The following is a 17770-nucleotide window of genomic DNA, read 5'->3' on the forward strand; positions in this document are numbered from 1 at the left end:
TTGTATTTATGTGAGTTTTCATATAAACAGTATTTTCAAGCAGGACATTTCCATATAAACACAAATTTGTTTAGAGCACAGATTATTATAAGGAAACATAAAGTGGGGAAATGTAAATTAACATTACAAAAGAACTATACTCAGGGTGCCTGGTTGGCTCAGTCAGAAGAGCATGCAACTCTTGATCTTGGGATCATGAGCTCGAGCCCCACGTTGGGTGCAGAGATTACTTAAATATATAAACTTTAGGGGGAAAAAAAGAACTACACTTATTGGGAAAATTGACTACATATACCCACCTGCATTGATAAACATCTTATTTTTCACTATAACTTGATACGTGTTTAGTGCTTCAGCATACATTTCATTAGCCGAATACTGACTAGCCAAGTTGAAAAGAACCTAAGGAATAAACATTGCAAAATCACATATAATGACCATTTTAGGCCCCTTTGCCTATAATCTTTTCAGAGATTAACATCCTATAACAAACCTAGATGTCTATATCAAGATACCTAACCAATTAGGAAGTAGAGCATACACAGAAATATCTTGCATTCAAAATGAACCTGAACATTAAGATAAGTATAGCTATCCTCTAAATGGCACGTTAATTTTCTAAGTATTCTTTCTAATTTAGGTGGCATTTACCATCCATTAATCTCAGAAAGACCTACAAAGAATAAACTTGTATTGTTAATGTGGTTGGTAATAAAAGGAGTAAGTAAGACAGTGGGCCAAATTTTCTTTGTAAATAAAAATTACACATTATGTGGATATACCTTAAGGCTTCATTTGTGTGCTTTTTTATATGCAAAACTGTAAAAAGTATTTCTCTGTATGCAAAATTATAATTTAAGTCACTAAGTTATAGAAACTTACCTTCCTACAGGTAAAAAAAAAAAAAGATTAGAAATTATTCCCTAAAGATTCCATGGAATTTAAAGATATTAGCTACCAAGACTGAACATCTAAAAATTTCTATTCAAAGTTTCAAATGCCCTTTTTTTCCATTTGTTGGCAGATGAACACTTTCCCACTAAAAATACACCCTTTAAAAACACCAGTATAAATATCAAGTATCTTTTTAGAGTTAAAAAAATTCTGTAAGAGGGCGCCTGGGTGGCTCAGTTGGTTAAGCGACTGCCTTCGGCTCAGGTCATGATCCTGGAGTCCCTGGATCGAGTCCTGCATCGGGCTCCCTGCTCGGCGAGGAGTCTGCTTCTCCCTCTGACCCTCCCCCCTCTCATGTACTCGCTCTCTCTCATTGTCTCTCTCTCAAATAAATAAAATCTTTAAAAAAATAAAAAAAATAAAAAATAAATTTAAAAATTCTGTAAGAAATTAGCTTTTGTTTTTTTCACTACCCTCACAGAACATTGTATTATTTACCTAGTTGGAAGTTCTTGAAAATTACAGACCAAAAGTCCATATTAGAATCTCATTAAAGTAACCATACTAAAAACAGAGCATAAATATTATCAATCTTCCAGAAATAGAGTCATTGGGTGGTGGGTTTGCAGGTACTTCCTAAGTTATTAAAAACTAATGAAATAAAAAAAAAATCTTTGTACAGAACAAAGAGTGCCTCATGAACTTCATAAAGATTTCTATTAATCGAATTCTGAGCTCCTAAGGTCCAATAAGATTTACAATGGCTAACTGAATTTAAATAAAGTCTTTTTAGAAATTAAAAAAAAAAAAAAACAGAAGAAAAAGAAAAAAACTTTCGGAATCTACAAACCTAGCCAAAATAATTTTACTCAACAGGTATTTTATACTTACTGAGTAAGTTAAATCCAAATTGATATTTTCTGGAGTTGTAACTTGTTCTCGTTGTCTCACCAAGACTCTCTCTTTTCTTCCTGCATCTTTTGCCTTTTCTAAGGCCTGAAATCAAGTTTATACTTTGTAAATTCCTTTAAGCATTCATTATGAGCATTTCATGCATTTGGGAGGTATTTGTATGAAGCTTGGTTGGATGCCTTATACCTTCCTGGATTCCCAGTATGCCCTCCTGTACTCTTATAATAAACTCCCCTTGAAAACAAAAGAACCCAGAGTATTTGTTTAAAGTGGAATTCACCATCATAAAAATGTCATGTGTTCCCCCCACTGCTCCCCAGAAAGAAGAGGAAGTATAAATGATAAAGTGTAGAGTATATTAGCCCCAAGTCAAGTTTCTTTATCACCACACCTTTCACCACCATTTAGATTTGACCCTACATATTTTCTTCTTTTTCCCATTCAATCCTGAGTCTTTGGATATTTTAATTCCAACTCGTGAGATAGAAATTTAGATGGATTTGTTTGGTTTCTGGGATGCTCAAAACACAGAAAAATCAAAGGATAACTGCTATCCGATATTACAACAAATGCTTACTTAGTTTGGCTCTTATATCCTACTCAGAATGCCAAGAACCTTTTGTTGATTTCCACCAAGAGATTAACCATATTAATTTAACCATATTAATTTAACCAGATTAACCAGATTAATTTAACATGGGATTATTTTTTTAGAGCTAGATAAAAAAGCACCAGTTCTGTGAGCAATAAAAGTAGTTTTATACTGAACAATTCTAATGGTATTCATTAATGTGATAACTAAGTCATAGAAATTACATTTATATGGTATGACAAAGTAATGAGAACAAAGCAAATTAAGAGAAAATATTTAATTAATTTTTTTAAAGATTTTTATTTATTTATTTGAGAGAGAGAGAGCAAGAGAGATCACAGAGGGAGAGGGAGAAGCAGACTTGCCACTGAGCAGAGAGCCCTATGCAGGGCTCAATTCCACAACCCTGAGATCATGACTTGAGCCGAAGGCAGACGCTTAACGACCTGAGCCACCCAGGCGCCCCCAAAATATTTAATTAAAAAAAAAAGCATGAGGGGTGCCTGGGTGGCTCAGTTGTTAAGTGTCTCCCTTTGGCTTGGGGTCATGGTCCCAGGGTCCTGGGATCGAGCCCTGCATCAGGCTCCCTGCTCGGCGGGGGGCCTGCTTCTCCCTCTCCCACTCTCCCTGCTTGTGTTCCTGCTCTCGCTCTGTCAAATAAATAAATAAAATCTTAAAAAAAAAAAAAAAAAGCACGAGGGATGCCTGGGTGGCTCAGATGGTTAAGCATCTGCCTTCGGCTCAGGTCATAATCCTGGGGTCCTGGGATCAAGCCCTACATCGGGCTCCTTGGCCCTCGCTGCTCTCCCTCCTTATGCTCTCTCTTTCTCTGACAAATAAATAAATAAAATCTTAAAAAAAAAAAAGGCACGAAAAACCAGAGTTGGAGTGCCAAAAAACAAACTACGATTTTGCAGTTTACAGTACCTAAAAGAATATTTTAGGGTAGTGAGGCTTAAATAAGAAAACAACCCTTAGTACTGTGTGTGGAGCTTGGTAGCTACGCCCTTCAGCAGGCTGTGAGTGCAATCCAATAGTCCACCAGGCTGCAAAATTTAATCAACTGTTCCACTAGAATTTGTTTTCCTACTGTATTGACCAATGTCAAAAATTACAAAATCAGACAACTGTTTTGACATAAGAGTTTTTCTGAAGCAGCTGCCTATGTTTTCAAAAAACTGCTTTAGTGAAAACTCTAAGGCCTGTCAGCAGCAAAAAAACCCCTAAAAAACAAAAAAACATGTTAATCTATTCAGGTATCCCTCACTTTCTGAAAGTTCACATAATGCCACTATGCTTTAACAAAAGACCTACATTAGCACCTGTTTTTGCTAACTGAAAAAAATGTGCAGAGGATTTCTGCTTTTATAAAAACAAAAGGCAAGAAGTGAAATAGTGTGCAACATCTGTTCTGTAGCAAACCCTTCCAGAGGCAGTGCACACCTCCAGTAGCGAGAGCAGTCCCGCCACACAGCATCTCAGCGTCAAGCCACCACTGTCTGTGGACATCTGTGATTTATTTTGATTTATTCTGTGCATCCATTGGCAAGATGTGTCCTGAGATAGCAGAAAAGCCTAAGACAGGTTAGTTGTTGGGTCTAGGAATGCTCAAAAATTTTTCCAATATAAATTCATAATTGTTTGATGCCATTTTGGCTTATGAAAGGTTTTGCTCTTCTTCTGGAGAGCGGGGAAAACCTGTACATGTGCTTTGTATTTGTGCACATACATAGGACACACGCATCACCATCTTGAATCTTATAAGTTTATGAACTTACCAATTTTAAGTCTCCACAGCTGTTGGCAATACAGCTTTCTTCTACCAATTCATTTACTTTCTTCTCTAATTGTCTAATCTTTTCTTCTGGACTATTAAAGAAAAAGCAGGTGTACTCTGACTCATTCAAGCACTAATAATACATACTAAAATTTAATTTACCTGTAACATTGTCCATTATGTGCTTTTATAAGAATAGGTTACAGATAAGACAAAAATATAAATGGCATTAAAGAGTAAATGCACTACTGTTTTTAATAATTATATTATTAATAATAATAGTAAAAATAACATTTTTGGTTAATAAAAGTAAACATTTACTTGGCACAAGTGTAATCTAACACTGAGCCAAATGCTTCACCCTAATTATGTCATTTAATCCTCCCAGTAACATCTGATATAAGTCCTACCATTATTATCATTTTACTGATAGGGAAATTGAGGTTTAGAAAGTTAATTATTAACCCAAGGTCCCATAGCTAGTTAAGTAATAGAGCCAGGATTAAACCTAAGTAAGGTAATTCAAGGACCCATGCTATTACATTATCATCCCCAAAAGAAAGTAGATCCTTTCTTCAGAGCCTATGACAAATGAAAACTTTACTTTATGGTGAAGAAAACTGAAGCCCCCATAGAAGAGATAAAAATTATTATTACTTACTACCAGTTGGGTACTCTAGAGAATATTTCCAACAGTGTGAAGAAGTTAAAAAAATCCTGATTCCATTAGTAGCAAACATAGTACTCCCAAATCAGTCACATTTTAAAATAACATTAATGTCATTTTGCTACCACTTTCTTCCATCAAATATCACAATAGTCTGAATGTACATTAGTGCCTAAATAAAATTTTACTAGGAATATTTCAGAATAGGGGTGCCTGGGTGGTTCAGTCATTAGGCATCTGCCTTCGGCTCAGGTCCTGGGATTGAGCCCCACATCGGGCTCCCTGATCGGCGGGAGGCCTGCTTCTCCCTCTCCCACTTCCCCTGCTTGTGTTCCTGCTCTCGCTATCTCTCTCTCTCTCTGTCAAATAAATAAATAAATAAAATCTTTAAAAAAAAAAAGGAATATTTCAGAATACACAGTTCTCTTCTCTACAAATGGACTTTTAAAAAATACAGGAATAAATTTAATAATATAGCTTTGTCTAAAGAATCATATTTTTTGGTAGAATCTGACTAAAATTTAGTCAGGTGGGATACAAATTAGTTTCCTAAAGATCTGCAAAATTCTAACTGAGCAATGACCATAATAAATGCCATTTTATAAAGCTTACAATAAAGTACAGAATTCTATTTTATAGTCCAAAACACTCTAATAAATGTCTTCAAATATTGCTTACAATTATTAAACCTAAATAAAATATGAATATGAAATTTTAAAGTTATAAATGTTATGAAGACAGTAAAAGTAATTACCCTGTCCCTATCAAATGCCAGGAAAATGAACTCTATATGCAGACACTGTTGGACACCTACCCACACAAGAACCTGCCACCATCCTTCCTCCTTGCATACAGATCTAAGCTAGTCAAGAGTCTCATTCTCTTGCCAAATGTTTGGTTCAGTCATGCACATGTGATGTACTTCTGGCCAGTGAGAAGTGAAGACAGGTTTGCTTGGGGTAGAGGGTTCCTGGGAAGATTTTCTTTGCTTTTTGAAAGGGACTCAAGACTGGGAAATTTCTGGCTCTAGGCTTTATTAACTACATGGAGATTTTTTTTTTTTTTTTTTTTTTAAGATTTTATTTATTTGACAGAGAGAGAGAAAGCGAGAGAGGGAACACAAGCAGGAGGAGTGGGAGCGGGAGAAGCAGGCTTCTCATGGAGCAGGGAGCCCGATGCCGGGCTCAATCCCAGGACTCCAGGATCATCACCTGAGCCAAAGGCAGACGCTTAACGACTGAGCCACCCAGGCGCCCCTATATGGAGATTTTGAACTCTCAGGGCTCTTTTGGCATGATAGGATGGCAGGCTCTTAAGAAAGGCCAAGGGAATCAGAGAGAAGCTGAACCAGGGATGATGTTATTGAGCAGTTAAATTAACCATCCCTAGAAGTGCCCTGCCTCCAGACTTCCTATTAAATAAGATAATAAAGATTCTTATTTGTGTGTGTTTCCCTCATGTATCTTCTGTTGGCAGCTGAAAGGATTCTAAATGACCTGGTATTTAAATAAAGTAACCTACTTTTATTAGCAAACATGCTGTCATTAACTAGGACACAAAGTAAACAGATTTTCTATAGAGATTCCTTGTTAGTGAGAAAGAGAAATTATGTAATTTATACAATAGCCCAAATAGTGGGTTTAAGAACTACAATTTAAAAATCTCTATTATACAGAAGAAAAATAGAGTTTAATAACATGAGGCTCTGGAAACAGCTTGGGTTCAAATCTCAGTCCTGCCATTTATTAGTGTTACCAAGTGAAAACTGTTGTGTTTACTTTCTCCCTCAATGAACTACTGATAAAAACAGCTCAGTCTTCATTTACATATAGCACTTGCACAGCAGGACACAGTGAATACTCAATAAATGCTGGCTTATGTTACTACTTGTAAAATCTTTATGTCAATAGTACTTATAAGGGGCGCCTGGGTGGCTCAGTCAGTTAAGCGACTGCCTTCGGCTCAGGTCATGATCCTGGAGTCCCGGGATCGAGTCCCGCATCGGGCTCTCTGCTCAGCGGGGAATCTACTTCTCCCTCTGACCCTCCTCCTTCTCATGCTCTCTGTCTCTCACTCTCTCTTGCAAATAAATAAATAAAATCTTTAAAAAAAAAAAAATAGTACTTGGGCGCCTGGGTGGCTCAGATGGTTAAGCGTCTGCCTTTGTCTCAGGTGATGATCCTGGAGTCCTGGGATTGAGCCCGGCATCGGGCTCCCTGCTCCTTGGGAGCCTGCTTCTCCCTCTGCCTCTCTCTCAATCTCTCTGTCTCTCATGAATAAATAAATAAAATCTTTAAAAAAAAAAAAATAGTACTTATAAGGATCCCAGTAAGTACATACACCTGACTTTGTATCACAGCTTTTGGCTACTCTTCAGCCACTAGCACAAAACTAATTCTCTAAAAAATTAAATTTCTCAATATTGATATGACTAACTTCCTGTATATTCTCTTAATTTTTTCACTGAAATATTCTTTTAAAATGAGCATATCCTATTCCATTTTCAACTCCATTTGGTCTCCAAGAGAATCAATATTGGCATCCATAAACATTAGACATATCTTCACATCAAGTAATATTACAATAAAACTGCATAGAACACACATGGCTGTTTTTCTTAGACTTGATTCTTTTGCTTGTTCCAAGAACCAGGGATGAAGTTTTGATCACTATTCTGCTAACATGAACTTTTGTTTTTGAGGATACATGATTAATTTTTTAAAAAACTATTTCTTTTAATCACCCAGTGCTCATCATGACAAGTACACCCCTTAATCCCCATCACCTACCCCCTCATCCCCCACCCACTTCTACTCTGGTAACCATCAGTTTGTTTTCTATAACTAAGACTCTCTTTCTTGGTTTGTCTCTTTTTTTTCCCCCTTGGCTCATTTGTTTCTTAAATTTCACATATGAGTGAAATCATCTGGTATTTGTCTTTCTCTGACTTATTTCACTTAGCATGATACTCTCTATCTCCATCCATGTCCTTGCAAATGGCAAGATTTCATTCCTTTTTATGACTGAATAATATTCCATCATACATATTTGCCACATCTTCTTTAACCATTCATTGATCTATGAACACCTACGCTGCCTTCATAATTTGCCTATTATAAATAATGCTACTATAAACAGAGGGGTGCATGTACCCCTTTTAATTCATGTTTTTGTATTCCTCGGGTAAATACCTAGTGGTGCTATTGCTGGACTATACAGTTCTATTTTTAACTTTTTGTGGAAGCTCCATACCATTTTCCACAGTGGCTGCACCAGTTTCAATTCTAACCAACAGTGCCTGAGAGTTCCCCTTTTTCCACATCCTAGCCAGTACCTGTTGATTCTTGTGTTGTTGACTTTAGCCATTCTGAACAGGTGTGAGGGGATAGCTCACTACAGTTTTGATTTGCATTTCCCTGATAGTAAATGGGGATGATGATGAGCATCTTTTCATGTGTCCGTTGGCTATCTGGATGTCTTCTTTGGAGAAATCTCTGCTCATGTCTTCTGCCCATGTTTTAATTGGATTTGTTATTTGGGTGTTGAGTTTTATAAATTCTTTATATATATTGGATACTAACCTTTAACTGGATAGGTAATTTGCAAATATCTTCTCCCCATCCATAGGTTGCTTTTTAATTTTAGTGGTTGTTTCCTTCACTATGCAGAAGATTTTTATTTTGATGTAGTCCAATATTTTATCTTTGGTTTTATTTCCCTTGCCTCAGGAGACATATCTAGAAAAATGTTGCTATAGCTGATGTCAGAGAAACTACTGCCTGTGCTCTCTTCTAGAACTTTTATGGTTTCAGGTCTCACATTTAGGTCCTTAATCCATTTTGAGTATATTTTTGTGTATGGTGTAAGAAAGTGCCCCAATTTCATTCTTCTGCATGTGGCTGTTCAGTTTTCTCAACACCATTTGTTGAAGAGACTGTCTTTTTCCCATCAGATATTCTTTCTTATGTTGTCCAAGAATAACTGACCATATAATTGTAGTTTATTTCTGGATATTCTATTCTGTTCCATTGAACTTTGTGTCTATTTTTATGCCAGTACCATACTGTTTTGCTTACTACAGCTCTGTAACATAACCTGAAGTCTGGAATTGCGATGCCTCCACCTTTGCTTTTCTTTTCCAAGATTGCTTTGGGTATTTGGGGTCTTTTGTGCTTCCATACAAATTTTAGGATTGTTTGCTCTAGTTCTGTGAAAACGGCTATTGGTATTCTGATAGGGATTGCTTTAAATGTGTAGACTGCTTTGGGTAATATAGACATTTAAACAATATTTGTTCTTCCAATCCATGAGCATTTCTTTCTGTTGTCTTCAATTTCTTTCATTGGTATTTTATAGTTCTGAGTAAAGGTCTTTACCTCCTTGGTTAGGTTTATTCCTAGATACCATATTATATTTGCTGCAACTATATCTGGAATTCTTTTCTTAATTTCTCTTTTTTCTGCTTAATTCTTGGCAAATAAAAATGCAACAGATTTCTGTAGTTTGATTTTATATCCTGCAACTTTCCTGAAGTTGTTTATCAGTTCTAGAAGTTTTTTGGCAAAGTCTTCCAGATTTTCTACATATAGTATCATGTTATCTACAAATATTGAAAGTTTGAATTCCTTGCCAATTTGGATACCTTTTATATCTTTTTGTTGCCTGATTCCTGTGGCTAGGACTTCCAGTACTATGTTCACTAAAAGTGGTGAGAGTGGACATCCCTGTCTTGTTCCTGACCTTTAGGGGAAAAGGTTTGTTTTTCCCCATTTAGGATGGTATTAGTTGGGGGTGTCTCATATATGGCCTTTATGATGTTGAGTATGTTGCCTCTAAACTTACTTTGTTGGCTTTTATCATGAATGGATGTTGTACTTTGTCAAATGCTTTTACTGCATCTACTAAAATGATCCTATAGTTATCTTTTCTCTTACTGATGTGATGTACCAGATTGACAGATTTGCCGAATACTGAACCACCCTTGGAACCCAGGAATAATTCCCACATGATCATGGTGAACAATTTTTTTAATGTATTGTTGGATCCTGTTTCCTAGTATTTTGTTGAGGATTTTAGTATCTATGTTCATCAGAGATAATGGGCTGTAGTTCTCTATTTTTGGTGTCTTTATCTGGTTTTGGTATCAGGGTAATGCTGGCCTCACAGAATGAACTGGAAGTAATCCTTCCTTTTTAAGTTTATTTAAATAGTTTGAGAAGAATAGGTATTAACTTTTCTTTAAATGTTTGGTAGAATTTGCCTGTGAAGCCATCTGTTCCTGGGCTTGAAAAGAATGTGTATTCTGCTGTTTTAGGATGGAATGTTCTAAATATATCTGTTAAATCCATCTGTTCCGGGGCGCCTGGGTGGCTCAGTTGGTTAAGCAACTGCCTTCGGCTCAGGTCATGATCCCAGGGTCCTAGGATCGAGTCCTGCATCGGGCTCCCGGCTCAGCGGGGAGCCTACTTCTCCCTCTGACCCTATCCCCTCTCATGCTGTTTCTCTCTCTCTCTCTCTCAAATAAATAAATAAATAATTAAAAAAAAAAACCCATCTGTTCCAGCGTGTCATGAAAAGCTATTGTTTCCTTGTTGATTTTCTGTTTAGGTGATCTGTCCATTAATGTAAGAGGGTGTTACAGTCCCCTACTGTTACTGTATTATTATCAATTCGTTCCTTTATGTTTGTTATTGTTTATGTATTTGGGTGACCCCATGTTGGGTGCAGAAATATTTATAATTGTTATATCCTCTTGTTGGATTGTCCTCTTTATTATTATATAGTGTCCTCCTTTGTCTCTTCTTACAGTCTTTGTTTTAAAATCTAGTTTGTCTAATATTAAGTGTTGCTACTCTGGCTTTCTTTTGACATCCCTTTGCATAATAAATATTTCTCTGTCCCCTCACTTTCAATCTGCAGGTGGCTTTAGGTCTAAAATAAGTCTCTCATAGGCAGCATATAGATGGGCCATGTTTTTTAATCCATTTTGTTACCCTATGTCTTTTGATTGGAATGTTAAGTCCATTTACATTAAAAGTAATTATTGATAGATATGTATTTATTTCTATTTTATTAGCTGTTTTGTGGTTGTGTCTGAAGATTTTTCTCTGATCCTTTTTTTTTGTCTTTCCTGTTTTATGGTTTGCTGGTTTTCTTTAGTGATATATTTGGATTTCTTTCTCTTTATTCTTTCCATATTTATTAGTTTTTGATTTGTGGTTACCATTAGGTTGGAAAATAGCATCTTCAGCATATAGCCATCTATATTAAAGATGTTGATGTCGTTTTGAGTTTGAACCCATTCTTCACTCCTGTTCTCCGCACACTTTAGATGTCATATTTTACATCCTTTTATTTTGAGTTCCTTGACTGATTTTTTTATAAAATACTCATTTTTACTGCTTTTGTGTTTCCTACTTTCTTACTGTCACTTTTGGTCTTTCCTTTCCACTCAAAGAATCCCCTTTAACATTTCTGAGTTCCCTAAGTCTGTTCTCGTTTTACATAATTCTTTTTTTCTCCCTTTTGTTCAGCTTGATTACTCTCCACTACTCTGTCTTCTAGGTCATTAATTTGTTCTTCTGCTTCTTCCAGCCTGTTGTTCCTTCCACCATGCATGTTTCTCATTATTTCATTTATTGTACTTTTACCTCTGCTATGTTATACCTTATATCTGTATTAAGGGTCTCATTCATGTCTTTCACTCTTTCCTCAAGTCCAGTGAACATCTTTATGATCACTACTTTAAATTCTCTATCAGGCCTGTTACTTATATCTGTTTTGCTTAGATCTCCTGCCGTGGCCTTGTCCTCTGTTCTTTCATTCTGTCTTCTCATTCAGTCTAAGTCTCTGTGCTTGTTTCTCTGTGTTAGGAAAGTCAGCTGTGTCTCCTGTTCTTGAGGGTAGTGGCCTTATATAGAAGAGGTCCTGTAGTGCCCTGCTGTGTAGTGTCCCTGTGCCCCAGGGCCTCACACTTCCAGGAGTGTCTCCTGTGTGTACTATGGGCACTTGCTGCTGTGTCCTGGCTGCTTTATCCTTCAGGCCAGTCATCTGCAGAGGCTCTCTTTGCCTGCTGTGGACAGTTTGTGGTCCCTGGTCTGAATGTGGCAAATTTTAATGAGGTGTGCCCCGACCTGTTTGTGAAATAAGACCTGTCACCACTGCCACTGGAACTGAGAGTCTGCAAAATTCCCTCTTGGGGAGGCGCAGTGTTGGTAGAGGTTGGGGCTGGTCTTCTGGGGGAAGGGGTGTGTAGTACTGGGCCTTAGGCAATCCTGACTGCAAAGTGCGTTTTCACTGGAGTATGGAGGATGGGGCTTGGTGTAAGCAAGTTAGGTAGCAAATGTCTGCACTGTGCTGGTTCCTACAGGTGGTCCTATGCTTACGCTGAAGGGCAAGGGAGGGAAATGGCAACAGCCAATTTACTTGTTCTTGGCAGGGTCTCTCCATGAACACTCTCTCTGAGACGCCCTCTGACTTGAGCAAATAACCTCCCCACTGTGTGCCCCAGGCACGCTTCACATCACGGTTTCCATGCCTTGCGTCCACAGGTTGTTTATCTGCCTTCTCTCCAAGAGTAGTGCAATGCCCTCCAGGCTCTATCCTGGCCACACCTGCTAATCTTTAAAACTCCAGGCTTTAAGTCCCACTACTTACCAGAATCCATGGAATTTGGCCCATTTAGCTTTCCAAGCCAACTTCTATGGGAATTGGTTTTCCTTGTGTTCTCTTCTGTTAGTCTGTCTCTCACCCTTCCCCACCACCGCAGCTCCTTCCCACTGCTGCAGCCATGTTTCTGCCTAAACCCTGTCTCTGCACTTCCTACTTTCTTCAGTGTGTCCTCTTCTCTACCTTTAGTTGTGGAGTTTGTTCTGGCAGTGTTCAGATTGATTTCTGGAGTATTTAGGATGATTTGAAAGTTATCTAGTTGTATTTGGGGATGAGGTGAGTCTCATGAGGTGGGAGTAGGGTCCTACTCTGCCATCTTCCCCTCCCTGTTTTGTTTCTTAAATTTCACGTGTGAGTGAAATCATATGGCATTTGTCTTTCTCTGACTGACTTATTTCACTTAGTAGTATACTCTCTAGTTCCTTCCATGTCATTGCAAACGACAAGATTTCACTCTTTTTAATGGCTGAATAATATTCCATCACACACACACAAATAAATATATATACCACATCTTCTTTATCCATTCATTAATTGATGGACACTTGGGCTGCTTCCATATCTTGGCTATTATAAATAATGCTGCTATAAACATAGGGGTACTGCTGACATGACCTTTTAAAATACCTGAGAATTATGTATTTGGGAAATAAAAATTAAAAATATACAACAACACTAAAACAACAACATGAGAACTTACATACCTATCTTCATTTTTGGCTTCCAAAGGAGGAGCAGGGCCCCTTGACTGACCAAGGGGGTCAAATGCAGAGCCTAAGACACAATTCAAGAGTTCATATTGAATTTGTGATACAGGATAATTAAAGAAAATATAAAAACTTGCACAAGTTATTTAATTTACCTATTAAATGGTTTAAATTACCTATTTATTAAATGGCCAGAACATTGTTTATATAAACATTTTATATATCAAGAAATTGGTAAGATTTTAACATACATCAAATTATATAAATAAAATGTGAAAATAAAAATGAGTACTCTCGGGGCGCCCGGGTGGCTCAGTGGGTTAAGCGTCTGCCTTTGGCTCAGGTCATGATCCCAGAGTCCTGGGATCAAGCCCCACATCGGGCTCCCTGTTCTGTAGGAAGCCTGCTTCTCTCTCTCCCACTCCCCCTGCTTGTGTTCCCTCTCTCGTTGTCTCTGTCAAATAAATAAATAAAATCTTAAAAAAAAAGAGTACTCTCTTCAGCGTTTACTTCTCCTCCACAGTAATCTATCCTAACTCTAGGAACTCTAAATTATCCATCATGTGAGTAATGACTGGAATTGAGTTTTTAACCATTTTATTGGTATAATATACATTAAATTTTGTCATTATAATTTTATTTTTATATTATGACTTAACTTACTTATTTAAATACTATTTTCACTTGTAAATTTTTAATTGGACTCCAACTCATATAAATTGCACTTTTAGTTTTTTTTAAATGCATACATTTTTAACGTACAAGTCAGCACACTTCGACAAATTACATGCCAGTATAACCACCATTCCAACTGAGATGCAGAACATTTTCATTACCCCTTTTCTTTCTTAATGGTACCTAAAATAATGACATACCTTATAATCAATGGCATGTTAGGTTTTATTTAAAATGGTAACATTTTACATTTACACAGAGAAACACAGTAACAACATTAAAACATCTGAAAAAAAAATAGAAGAGGTAATATAACAAACCTCTCAAAGCTGCTTTGGTAAAACCAGCTGCTCTCACTGCTGTCATTGGTCTAGTAATTCCATCCTTGAAAGAAAAAGAATCATTTAAAAGGTATTCTTAAATAAGATTTGCTTCTTATTTATAGTTCTGCACATGGAACATACATTAATATAGTCCCATATTTTTAGTCCCAATCTTTATTTTTTAAAAAGATTTATTCATTTATTTGAGAGAGAGAGGTAGAGATGGGCAGAGGGAGAGGAAGAGAGAAACTCTAAGCAGAGTCCAAGCTGAGTACGGAGCCCCACGTGGGGCTCGATCTCACAACCCTGAGATCATGACCTGAGCCGAAACCAAGAGTTGGACATTTAACCAACCGTGCCACCCAGGCACCCGTTTAATATTGATGTTTAATCACTCTCTGCTTATTCCTTACCCCTGCCTTCCTAAATGTCAGTCCTGTCTCTACTGTCCTTTTCCCCTATAAAATTTCAATTCCTTGCTTTAACTGAGCTTACTCCTAGTTTGAAAAGAAAAACTCAAAGATTTTTATATAGCACCTTATATAAGTTATATAGCTTATTAGCGGGCTACTCCTCTACTTTTTCAGTCTCTTATATGCCTATGAGAGAAACTGCAGAAACTGTTGCAAGTGCTAGCATAGGAAAAATTGGACCCAGAGCTCACCACACACAACTGATAGTGTGCTGTCAGTTCTATGTCCACTCCCCAAGGGGATTTCATTTGAGACCTGAGTAAATCCAATGAGGTTTTGCCTCTGAAGATTCTGAACAGTCCAACCTTTAGCCCACAATTTAAAGAATCAGGGTCATTATATAAGAAACACCTTCTTTAACATTTTAAAATAATATAATAAAAAAGGTTGGCAATAAGTCACAAGAGAGGCCCAAAATGAACAACCACATGACAGAGATACCTGAATAGCCCCTGTCATTGGTCTTCCCATCGATGATGCCAGGGATGTCTTGGACTAGTAAACAGAAAACTAAATTAAAATGATTCCAAAAAACATCTACATTTAATTTTATAAAAACCAAGTTAGAAAAGTTTTCTTCATAACTTTTTTCTTCTTTCTATTGGCAAGTAAACCTAATTCTTTCCATTTATAACCTGAGGATATAAGATTAAACAATAAAACTCTAAAACAAGCTTCAACAAACTACAACCTTCAGCCTTTGTCAATAACATTTTATTGATATACAGCCATACCCCACTGGTCTGCACATGGTCTGTGGTGGCTTCTGTACTACAAAGACAGAGTCTGGTAGCTGCAACAGGGACTATGACCTGCAAAGCCTAAATTGCCTGGCTCTTCATAGAAAATGTTTGCTGTTTCCTATTCTGAAGTACCACCAAAAATCAAATTTATGAGTAATACATGCTTAGGCTGATTAATAAAACCATGTTTCATTTAACACAGTTACATTATGTATATGACTACTTTCCTTATTCATATAAAGAAACTGTATGAAGTCAAGTGTCCTGGACCTCTAGGTACTAAATCCATTTTTCTGACCCCTATGGAATATTATAATAAGGACTAGGAAATGCTATTCCACATCATTCTTCCATTTTTCTCCCATTCCCCTTTTATTTCATGTATGCTAAGACATCCAAACTTGGGCAGGACTTATAACTTTTCCTTTATGGATTTTTATATAGCATCTTTCCTCCAAAGATCTCAAATAAAAGCAAGACCCAAATATATGCCTCTGAAATTTTTCTCAAATTTTATTTTTTCATGTATTAATTGGTAGGTTTTGAAATATTATAAATATCATTACTTTTATATAAAATTTAACTTCACATAAAATTTTAATGGAATACATGAGACTTGGTAATATAACACAAAAAATGAAAGGAAGTAAATCAACAAACATAAGGTTTACAAATAGAAATGATAATAAAATATTTTCTGATAAATTTATAATCAAAATGACTAGAATATAAAAACTATTAATCAAATTAGACTTTTATAAGGTTTGTAACTATCTAAAATGAAAAATATATCTGGGTCACGGACTGAAAGATACCCAAAATTATTTAGAACTGCCTAAAGTGAACTTATGGATGAGAAAAAGCACCTTAATATTTTTAGCTTAAGTAAACCTACCCCATATCCAGTAGCTATAGGTCTAGTAACTGCTGTGCTTGGTATTTTAGCAGTTATCTTGGGGAGGAAAAAAAACATAGTTAATAGAATTCAGATTAAGCTATACAACAGAAAACTAGAAAAGCAATGGGAAATATGGACTCATCAACAGAGAAATATTTATATAGCATTTAGGATAACTTCTCTTAAATTATCCTAAATATTAAGGATCCCAGGTATTTTAAAGTATTAAGAAGGAGACTTATTCTGAATTCATTTTAAAGGAGAAAAGAAACTTTAGAATTACCTGAGGTACCAATGAGAAAGATTAGTTTTCATGGCTGCATCTATCATTCATTATGCATACTGACTACTGACAGCCACTAGGCCTAACAATAGACACAGGATTTAGCATCAGAGAATCTGGGTTTGAATTTCAGCTCTCCTTCTACCAGCTGTTTTTATTCATACTTTTTTGCACCTAAATTTTCTCATTTTGAAATAAGGATATCCTGATCACAAAATTGTAGTTGGAATCAAAGAGGACCATGTAGGTAGAAATGTCCTATACATTAGTTGTTAGGCATATTTATTTGAAACATTTGATTAAAACATCATTAGTAGAATAGCTCTACTTCTGGCTATGATGGACTGCTGTTTTAAACAACTTTCCCACTAAGAATAACTAAAAAAGCTAGGGACAAAAATATTAATAAAATATTTATTTAATTTATAAAAATAAAAATTTATTTTTTATTTTTTATTTTTTTTTTTAAAGATTTTATTTATTTATTTGAGAGAGAGAGAATGAGAGACAGAGAGCATGAGAGGGAGGAAGGTCAGAGGGAGAAGCAGACTCCCTGCCGAGCAGGGAGCCCAATGTGGGACTCGATCCCAGGACTCCAGGATCATGACCTGAGCCGAAGGCAGTCGCTTAACCAACTGAGCCACCCAGGCGCCCCCAAAAATAAAAATATTTTTATAAAAAATCAATTTGAATATATTAGAGAACCAAGAAGGCAGTGAAGAATTAGCAAGGTTTCAAGATAAGGAAAAGGGAAAGCTAGAGAGGTATGCCTGCATTTGAGCCTGCTTTTCTCCAAGAAGCATGGCTAAGAAGCTGAACATAGCTCTCTGCAGACTCACAGGTCTTAAGAGATAAAATTTTGGAGCTGGGGGGCTGCCACCTGGGCAGCCCTGGTAATCCTCTAAGCTTTGACTGTGATCTCAAAAGGCTACACTCTACAACTGAAAAGTTAATAAGAAGTATACTAGCCCTCATAAAAACTGAAGTCCAATTTAGAACCACCTCAAACTCAACTAGATTAAGGTGAGCCAGGACTCCTAGTGTCTCTAGGGCCATAAGCAAAAGTAAATTCTCTACTGAAAGATAAGATCATCTAGAGTTGTGCTATCCAGTGGAACTTTTCTGCAGTGATGAAAATGTTCTATATCTGCCCTGTCT

General features: G+C 36.6%; 1 protein-coding gene across 3 annotated transcripts in view; it reads right to left on the minus strand.

Moving 5' to 3' along the window:
- The window catches only part of IFT88 (intraflagellar transport 88), a 156574-nt gene that overhangs the window by 118267 nt on the left and 20537 nt on the right, over window positions 1-17770 (minus strand). For 2 of the 3 annotated variants that reach the window (XM_035003738.1, XM_035003735.1), the window contains exons 4-10: window positions 16327-16383; window positions 15130-15183; window positions 14213-14276; window positions 13215-13284; window positions 4177-4267; window positions 1786-1890; window positions 300-402 (exon numbers count right to left, since the gene is read on the minus strand). In XM_035003738.1, coding sequence (XP_034859629.1) covers window positions 300-402; window positions 1786-1890; window positions 4177-4267; window positions 13215-13284; window positions 14213-14276; window positions 15130-15183; window positions 16327-16383 — 544 coding nt within the window. The remainder of the gene's footprint in view (window positions 1-299; window positions 403-1785; window positions 1891-4176; window positions 4268-13214; window positions 13285-14212; window positions 14277-15129; window positions 15184-16326; window positions 16384-17770) is intronic. The other variant, XM_035003737.1, reaches the window with a different exon arrangement.

Source organism: Mirounga leonina, unplaced genomic scaffold (genome assembly GCF_011800145.1).
Source record: "Mirounga leonina isolate KUSES-001 unplaced genomic scaffold, KU_Mleo_1.0 Mir_127, whole genome shotgun sequence".
Classification (NCBI taxonomy): Eukaryota; Metazoa; Chordata; class Mammalia; order Carnivora; family Phocidae; genus Mirounga; species Mirounga leonina.